Source organism: Cryptomeria japonica, chromosome 5 (assembly GCF_030272615.1).
Source record: "Cryptomeria japonica chromosome 5, Sugi_1.0, whole genome shotgun sequence".
NCBI lineage: Eukaryota > Viridiplantae > Streptophyta > Pinopsida > Cupressales > Cupressaceae > Cryptomeria > Cryptomeria japonica.
In genome coordinates this window covers 904189179-904199267 of record NC_081409.1, presented here as the reverse complement: position 1 = coordinate 904199267, position 10089 = coordinate 904189179, and the positions used below count along the sequence as shown (strand labels likewise).

At 35.8% G+C, this 10089-nt stretch overlaps 1 protein-coding gene across 1 annotated transcript; it reads right to left on the bottom strand.

Moving 5' to 3' along the window:
• Positions 1–300: 300 nt before the first annotated feature.
• LOC131034644 (serine decarboxylase 1) lies at positions 301–7507 on the bottom strand. The gene is made up of 5 exons (XM_057966201.2): positions 6922–7507; positions 1882–2113; positions 1578–1771; positions 1218–1354; positions 301–1078 (listed from the first exon to the last, which is right to left on the bottom strand). Exons 1-5 carry the CDS (start codon positions 7265–7267, stop codon positions 506–508), a joined length of 1482 nt encoding a protein of 493 aa, XP_057822184.2. The 5' UTR covers positions 7268–7507; the 3' UTR covers positions 301–505.
• Positions 7508–10089: the final 2582 nt, after the last annotated feature.

The window sequence follows — 10089 nt, the reverse complement described above, 5'->3', positions numbered from 1 at the left end:
CAAACCATATTTTTGGCTCAACGCTATACAATAGAATTTCCTCGATTGAGGGGCAACGAGCAACAAATATACCTTAGGCATACCGATATATTAGTTTGTCTTAAAATTGGGCCTTGTGTAAATTAGTTCAACTTCTACCCTCGAGTTGCATCGTTATGGCATTCAAACAAAGAAAACACTTAAGAGACATTTGACTGATGCAGATGTTGTCGTCAACATTTTCTAGTAATTTTTGAGACCTATTCCTATGAGTCAAAAGACAAAAACATTTCGGTCTGCTAAAGTAATTCAAATGAGTGCTAATCTTAAAACATAGTTAATAGAATATTATTATGATATAATAAAGATGACATAAAAATCACAGTTACATTATGGTGGACCTTCATCCTGGTGAAAAACATCATGAGTTTGATAAATCTAAAATTAAAATGAACCAAACACATGATTGGGAACCAAATTATCATACAAAGATAACCACCACTTGACAGCCGGCCATACACTACTTTCAAGCATGGTTATGCTCAAGGCAAGCACAGTTCTCCTTGCCAACATCATTTGAAATGCAGGGCGTCACAACATTCCCATCACTAAACCATTTTGGCCGGTTCTCAATGAGCTCTTTCACAAACTGATCTATTTTCTCAATGGTTACATTGGGCATCACAACAACATGAGCAATACTTCCCTGGCAGGCAAGTTGCCACTTGCGCACAAAAGCTTCATCTTGTGGTCTTTCAAAAACAACAGTGCTGCTCAGTTCATTTAGCATTGCACTAATTCCAGCAGACCGTAGGCAACCCTTCAGGTAATGTGCATTCCTGAGGCATTTCTGCACTTCTTTCTGGAAGCCCTTATAACCTTTGCGATTCAAGGTGTACCAAAGAAATATAGGAGCATGCCCATTGCGACTTCCCATTATTGTTGCATCTATAGATGCAAGATATTCAACATTTCTTGAGATTGAATTTATGTGCTCAATCCTTGTTATTTGAACACCACATGGCATAGGACATCCAACAAACTTATGGCCAGATACACTGACACTTCCAATTGGTTTCTTAAAAGTCACCTTTGGTGCCTGCAAGGTAACCAGAAAATGGAATTAAGAATAATAACATCATCTGTAAAGAAGGGACCTAAAACATAAAAACAAAAGGCACGTGCATAAAGCCTACAACAGAACTTTATTGAAATATAACCATAGTTTGGAGTTTTACCCGCTTGACAAAAGGCATCATTAGTCCAAATAGAGCTCCATCGCAATGAATATAGAATCTATCCTGGGTAAATCCTGTTTCTTCGAGTGTCTGAATTACCATATCCAAATCATCAACAGCGCCCTTAACCGTGGTCCCTGATATCACAGCAAAATTTCGTTCAGGATATCAAATATACTCAACTTTTGAAATATGCTTACTGACAACTAAGAAAGCAAAAACAATAAGCAACAGTCACAAAAAGATTTGAACATGTACACAACATTAAGTTGCAGATCAATTTGTTGCAAACCTAACTTATAAAGTTATAATTGTATACACAGGCCTCCTTCTCTTGATATAAAGCATTTAGTAACTTACCAATATTAACATTGACTATCGCAGGCTTGTCCTTGTTTTGGAGAAGCTTCTGTTTAAAATCTGCACAGTCAATCTCACCAGAGATCAAAGTGTCCACTTTTACCAATTCCATTCTATACATCCGTGCTGCTTTGAAAATTGAGTAATGTGTCTCTCGAGATGTGTACAAGATACCATCTGGAAGAACCTCCCTCCTGAGACAAAAAAAAGGATAACAGAACAGAATTAGTCAGTTTATATGGGCTATAGAAATAGCACAAAATAAGGAAATTGAACCTGCAGGTGCATTCAAAAGGGTACATACCCAACAAGAACACCATGTAAATTTCCTTCAGTGCCACAATTTGTAATGTATCCCCAGTACTCATGTTTCTCCAATTCCCAAAGACGGGCAAACCAATCCAAAACCCCAACCTCAAACTGCCTAGAATGCACTCCATAGTTGCTCTCAATAAATGGGTCGCCAAGATTGTTGATGGAGAACATTTGCAGTTGTGCCAGTGCACCATAATCAAAATCCAAATTGTAAGGGTATCCTGCAATATCATAAAGGTTCAATACCTCTTTACATGTAGCAGAGGCAAAAGCTTCTGCAAAAAAAATAGCAAAAAGGCAAGGCACTAGCCTTCACTGGCTATGGCCCCAGTAAAAAATAGTAAATTTTGCTGTACAATAAAAATATTGAGCCCACATTCCAAAGAAGAGATACCTATCATCTATTTAATTTTTCAAAAGTATTTTTTAAACACAAGACAATAATAAGCAAAGCAACAACTACATATGAAGTTCAATGTCAAATGCTGTGCATCCTCAAAACAAACAAAATATTCATTAGCACACAACTAGATAAGCATTCCAATAGTCTCACAATGTCTTTGCAATTTCTCCAAATTTAGTTATCTAAATATTCTATGGAGATATGAGCTTTCATCTGGCTCTTTGTTCCTTTTATCGACCTTCAAATTCTTAATCATGTTGTACTGGGAGCAACTACTCTATCGTTTGGTTTGTCATCTTTAATAATCTAGATCCCTGCATTTTTAAATTAAATATTTATTCTTAACCATCCTCCCGTTAAACACCCCTACAAAGATATTCCTAGCAGGTTATGATGCAGTATTTTTGCTTCTAACAGACTTCTATTATCTGCATAGAGAATGTCACAAATACCATTGCTCCCCAAGCTAGTTTCCCTCGTAGAAGCTTAATTTATCCCATTTAGCTTATCTTGAGTCTCCAGAGAAGTAATTTTGTGCCTCGCTAATAGTGACCTAGTGCCAGCTGGAAAGCTTAATTTGGCCTCCCATAAAATTTATGATATAAAACAAATATCAGATAAATTTGTACTTTTTGGGATTTTGACAGAGATGACATGCACAATGGAACAGTATGTACAACAGGTTTGATTAATTAGATCCATTCAACCAGCATGAAACACTGATATTTCCATTTAAGTGCATTTTCCATTGTTTTTTGTGCTTTTTCCCTGACTAATGGTATGCCTACATATTGTCCCAGAATTTTTACTTCTCATCTTCAGAATTCTCTGCTACCTAGTGTGATTTAGTATGTCTTCAATCGCAACAAAGATTATTTTGCTTTCTTAGAAATTTATTAGCTCTAGCATCTCTCTTCATTTCTTTGTAAAACATTCAAATTTGCACATCATTGGAGTGTAAGCAACCTTTAGAAACTAGGAATTCTACTTTAGTTAGCAAAAATTTATTTAGTTTCTACTTTAGTTAGCAAAAATTTACTTCTAAGTCCTGCCATTGTCATTAACAGAGCATTGTTTAGTGAATACTCTTGTTCAAGAAACCTTATTGAATTTCAATTTTCAGTTCGTATCTCCTTAAGAATCACTGTAAGCATAACTATTGATATACATGCTATTTTCCAATGGATCCATTATTTAGAGATGCCATAGCATGCAGGAAATTTCTGAGTAAAACTCTGCTTAAGACAACCAAATGCTTTATTAATATGAAGTTTGGAGACTATCCCATGTTTTACTTTTGTGTTCGAAATTTCCTGACCAATGATTGTCCAATACAGACTGATTTTCCAAGATTATTTGGGATTAAATAGTTGAGTTGCCTGATCATCCAATTTATCTGGATGCTGCTTCTTTGGGACACTGAATTTGTTGATAATAGTAAAAAATACTTTCAAATGCCCAAGCAATTTTTATGTGCATACTGATCATCCAATTTATCTGGATGCTGCTTCTTTGGGACACTGAATTTGTTGATAATAGTAAAAAATACTTTCAAATGCCCAAGCAATTTTTATGTGCATATGCTGAGAATCCACTCAATTTGGAGGCTTTGACCAGTTAAAGGAGAGGACTCAGTTTGAGTTCACTTTATTTTGCTTGCTTCGTCAATAAAGACAGAGAATCCATCCAATACAAACGTACTCTGACTATAGAGAGAATGCTGTCTATTTCATTTCACTTTATTCAAACAAGTTTTGTCAATACTTACCTTATTGTGGCATTTTAATGTTTGAAATGCATCTAACAAAGAGCTAGTGAAACCTACTGCTATAATTTTGATCTTCTACAAATGACTTGAAAAAACAGTTGTTTACTTTGAATCTAATTTTCTTCTGATATATTAACTGCAGTTCCATCTTATTGATTATCATTTGCTATTTCTTGTTAGAACTGTTTTATTAAAAAGCTTGTGCTCTTGTCTCCCATGGAACATGGCTTGTACTCCATACAAGCCATCAGACCAAATGGCTTCTGCTTCCTCCTTAACAAGGACTTCATGATAGGATCTCAACAACTTCATTTTGTGCATACAGTGGCATTTGAAAGAAGTATGAATTGTGTATCCAGGTTTCCAGACTCCTCTTTTACAGTTGGCATGTGAGTCACAAGTTGGAATGCACATAGACCAGCTCTTCAAACTGTCTTGCTGTTAATCAATTGCACATTACATGAGTGGAAAAATAAGTATACGTTCTGATTCCACTCAGCCAAAGAGGAACTTGCAACCTAAAAAGAAAGTGCCTTGTGACTGGCCTAAAAATGCCCTTGACTTGCCCCAGTTACTGAAGGCCCTGTCAAGATAATTCCTAAGTTTCTCACTGACAAAACCAAATCCAAAGACAAACATCAGAGCATTTCTAGGCTATAGCTGAAACATAATCAAAACCCAATTCATACTAGGTCCAGTACAAGGGGATTAAGAGCAGAACCCAATAACATAATTGAACAATATTACTTGACTTGGTCTCAGATATGTCTTTCTACTATATCAAAAAGTTATTGCTATTGAGTTATGACCATTCAAACTAAAATGCATGTGCTATGCTAGAATTTCACTATTTAAAGTGGGCACATCCAAACAATACCCATGTTGAGCTAAGTTAAGCATCACTCAAGGAACCAAAAATAAAGATTGAGAACTATGTCAATAAGATAAAGATAAAGATTGAGCAAGTTGAATGTTTTCAAGTGTTTGAAAAATTCCAAGTAACTCTATCTCTAGCATATGGAAAGCTGAGTGATGCACTGTAAGGCAAGTTGTAGAATTTGATCAATTGCTTGCTAGATTTGAGTAATGAATGTTATATAAGTATTGGCAAACTATATTTAATATCGGGACAGCAAAGTAAGATTTTTTATCCTCTCCCTGGGCAAAGATCTTTGCAATATTGTCAAAGAATTAAAAGTCGATGATTGCACCTCTAAAATGTTCTTTGGTACAGGCCAACATAGTAATTTAAAATCCACCACAATGAAAGAGCAAAAATTCTACTGTTCTTGACTTTCAAAGCATGCATTATTAAGATCTTGTGCTAAGAGGATTGTCAAGTCCAGCTTTAAAATTCGTGGTACACACAAATCAGCTTTAAAATGTCCCAAAAGCACCCCCATACCAAAAACACGTCCCACCGTCTCCTATGTTTCCGATCACTCATAGAGGCGTCCCAGGAAGGTCTCTGGAATTCTGCTGGTTTTGAGGATAGGAGGTTACTTCTAAAAGCCGTCCCCAGTATGAGGACACGGACACCAATACAGGGGACGCATACCCATGGAGCACAGAGTTGAACTGAATAAAATGCTGCATCCAACTTTCTTGGTGTGACATACATCCACAGTCATGAACTCATGGCAACTGCAAGACATATTAAAGTCTTGAAATGGATAAATATTGCATCCAATTGATTGAGCACAGTGACTACAAGATATTAAAGTGTTAAATGGGATAAACAGTTAAATCCTACACGATGGGAAGGCAATGGAAGAGAACCCACAATTCAAATCCTTCAAGACATAGTAAGTTGGATCAGGTAAAATGTTGAATCCAGCTCGCTGTGTGCAGCATGGATGCCTGGTTGTGGCAACTATGAAACATATTAAAGTGTTGACGTGGATGGGCCCAAGTGCGAGGGGCAAATTGGATGGCAACTATTTTAATATGGATGAGATAAATTAAAATATCATATAGCCAATTTGCTGGGCGAGGCGTGGATGAGCTCAGGTGCGAGTGATAAATAGGATGGCAAATATGTTAATATGGATAAAATATACTAAAATGGATGAGCTCGGGTACAGGTGAGTTCGTTTGTAACAGAATGCAATTGATGAGAACAGGTGCAAGTGAGGTCTTTTGTATAAAAATGGCATGAACTAGGACAGGTGTGAGTCGGATCTTTCAATCGTAACCCTAGGTTCAGATCTTTCAAGGCATAGCAACTAGCTACAGGGATCCCCACAGTTGAAACAACTACAAGACGTCAACCAGCCTGAAGATTTCAGTTTTAAAGTTACGTTTGCAGTTTTAGCATAATAGTGTTTTCTGTGTGCAAGTTCGGGGTCCATTAAACTCGAAACACTATGAATAAACCCATTTAAACTCAAAAGTCAAAACAATGTGAGTAACCCAAGGAAACTCAAAACTCTAAAACTAAGGCCAGGGTTTGAAAAACGTAAAGGAAACACAGGAAACTCTGAACTCTTACAATAAGCCAAAGGTAACTCAAAGCTTAGAACTATATACTTGTGAATTTTAATCCACACCAAAAGTCAATAACGCAAACCGTGAAGAAACTCACTATTTAAAATCTATGTACCTAACAGAGAAGCAAGGCATGTAAGCTGCATTTAGGTAATAGACCCCTAGGTTACAAACAAATACAGCATATGAAACTTACTCCGAAAGATCTACAAATAAGCCAGCAAATTTTCCAAAAATGCAGCTTACTCCAGAAAACTCAACAAATCAGCCGCATCGGGCTAGATTTACCAAATGAAAATGTAGATCTGAAGCCGACAAAACTACAAAATCGACGGATCCAATTTGAGAGCGAAAAAAAGAAATGAGCGTACCTAAATGATGCTTTGTTCGTTCGATGAGACTACGCCTGTACTTAGCCAAAACGCTGGCCATATACGCCTCCCTCTCCCCAGTAACCTCATCATCGGCATCTGGCTCGGTGATCGCATGGCAGCTCGACCGCACATTTTTCCCCAACACAATTTCTTTCTCCTCGAGATCTGTCCCATTCGCATCGCCATTGCCATTCCACTGTTTCTCATCACCACCATTACACTCCTCATCGCTAATGGGCGACAATGACGCACAAATCTCCACGGGATCAAGTTCCTGAGGAAGAGGCTCCGCCTTAGGGTTTAAATCCGCTGATACAGAACCATTTTGCGCTGTGCTCACCATGACTGGATATCAAACCAATGAGAATTTATACGTATGCTATATTCTTCCCAGATCCGGGAATATCCTTCCCAAAGGTTCCACGGTCGAGTCCCTTGGAGTTCACCGAATATGCCTTGCAAAAGCCCCTTCCTTCGCTTTCTTTCCTTGGCTACCTACAACTCTAGTGCGCTTGCCGTCTGTCATTAAGAAGAGAAAATATCTCGGTGCACGGTCACCGGCTGTCCTGGTCACGCGAAGCCTATTCTACGCCTTTGACTGACACGTCAAAAGAATATGTGGAATTTCGATCCCACATGACTCCTGAGGTCACTGGCGGTCCTGGTCACGCAAAACCTATTCTACTCGTTTGACTGACACGTGGAAAGGACGCGTGGAATTTGGAGCCCACGGGAGTCTTGTAGTCTAAGATATTAAAAGCTGTGGATGGGATGACGATGCGATCATGGCTTCACGTGTAAGAAAGTGCTAGTACGTGGGAATCATCTACTGTTTTTGTTTTTTCTTTCTTAGCCTAGCTACTTTTTTTTTCTTGTAGCATTATCTACTTTTGTTGCACAGAAAGTGAAGTGCATGCAGACCGTCCGTACGACGTTTTCACATGGAATTCGATCACTTTAGGGCAATTAAATTTTTAAAAGTAATTATTAGTACTTGTCTTTATATTAGTACTATTGTATTCATGTCATCATTTATAATTTATAATTTATATTAAGGATTAAAAATATTTGTTTGGACCCATTACAATGTAGTATGTTTGTTTTGTACTAATGTAAAGTGATTATTACTACTTGTCTTTAGATTAGTACTATTACAATCATGTCACAATTTATAATTTAAAATTAATGATTAAAAAAATTTGTTTGGATCAATTACAATTTTCTTCATTTTGTTATAAATTTGATTTTTTTCTTATTCTAAATGAATATTTCTTAGGTTTTAAAATTGTGAAAAATATTTAATGGCTATTTGATTGGTCAAAACAATTTGACTTGTATATACCAATTACATGATAGATCCACGAATTGCATCTTGTGCTCTCAATCATTCTATGCTGAATCACAAGTGTGATCCCATACATTGATCAAAAAACTTACACACAATCTTCTCCAAAGCTTGCTTACAAAGAAATTATATGGATTGTGGAAATCTTATATCATCAATCAATAGATGAAACATTTAAAATTAATATGTAATTGTTTAGGCAATTTTTTAGGATGTAAATTTTATTTTTTTTGCTATGTTCAATTAAGCAACTGTTTTGCATCAATCAAAATTATTATTATGTTTTTTAAAATAAACTTGATTTTTATAATGTTGGGATTTATATTTTTAAACTTAGTATATTGTAAAAATTATTTATGTACGCTATGATTGGTTTATAAAATTTGGTGTTATAGGAGCAAACTTTTAGGTTTGATATATTTTTATGTTTTTTTGGATTTCTTTATATTTTAAATAGTTTTCTTTTTATTTTTTGTTTATAATATCTTAAATAAATCATAAGGATTTGATTCACACTATTAAAATTAAATTTTATAAAAAATTAAACTATTTCATTACAAGCATTACACAACCCAATTATTGTATGCATCTTTATAATTATAATTTTGTAAAAAAAAAATTAACTAGCAATTGCACCTTGTTGTGCATGTTGCAGAGGTGTGGAAGGTCAATTAAGGTAAAATTTGGTCAGTTTTTTGCACAAATTTGTGTAGTACATGAGATCAATTGGTGGGCCAAATTCTTTTTGAAAATCATAATTTTCTTTATTATCATTTTAATATAGACAAAATAATTTAATAACTTTTTAATTATAAATTTAAATATTTTTCATTTAGTCATCAAAACATGTATATTTTCACTCTGATGTTTGTTGGTGGTAAAATATCGACATAGGAATAATATTTTGATTATGTTGGTTAATTGGCCATGTGGGGTTCCCGTAGAGGTTAGTTGGCAATTTGCGTCAATTGGTATCTCCACGAATCGCTGAGTAGTATTTATGTTGTGATGTAAGGGAATCCCAACATTAGTGATTATTGTACATCCATTTTACCTTATGCAATAAAGGATATATCATTCTGGCCATATTGTGAATTTTTGTTATGTTCTATGAATTAATTTATGAATAATATTTGTGTGTATTTCCATTTTGTTGCTCAGAAATCTAAACTGACACCGTAGGGAGAAAACATTTTTGTATCGTTGCCAATACGAATTTTGGAGATCAATATAGAGGTAAACCGTAATGCCCCCTTCCTAGGTGATAGGCAGTTGAGCAGGGATTGGCCTATCATCGAGTTCCCATAGGTTAGTGGAGTGGAGAGGGGACCCAATCGAGGGTTGTGGAGCTCAACATAGAGCTTTATGAGCCTTTCAGTTTGGAGTTTTGGGGTGAAACCGTGATTAAAATTGAAATATTAAAGTTGGCCTTATGTGAATAGTAACAAAGAAACATAAGAGGAATAGTGAAAAGTGCCCCCCATCTTAGTAACTTAAGTGGTTTTTTAAAAGGGGGCCAAGTTCATAATGAGAAATTAGACCCTAAAGGGTATTTTATGATTTTAAGGCCAAATAGTAACCCCAAAATAGATAAAAAGATATTTTGCCTATCATTTGGATTCACTCTTATGCTTCCAATTTTCAAATCAGCGATAAGCTTGAGGGTTTCAGCAACTTGGAGCTTCCAAGAATGCAAACTTCTAGGAGAATTTAGAGATTTGGTCAAAAACACATCTCTCCTGGTGAAAGGTTTCATCAGTATTTAGTTTTAGTGTGCATTTGGCACCCTTCAATTGGGATTTTAATGCAGATTTATCAAT

Bases quoted from the DNA above. Each gene is read 5' to 3' on its own strand.
- LOC131034644 (XM_057966201.2), bottom strand. From the start codon at position 7,267: ATGGTGAGCACAGCGCAAAATGGTTCTGTATCAGCGGATTTAAACCCT. The intron at 1,355-1,577 runs GTAAGTTACTAA...CTGTGATATCAG, and splicing joins GATAGTCAATGTTAATATTG to GGACCACGGTTAAGGGCGCT. The intron at 1,079-1,217 runs GTAAAACTCCAA...GTTACCTTGCAG, and splicing joins TGATGCCTTTTGTCAAGCGG to GCACCAAAGGTGACTTTTAA.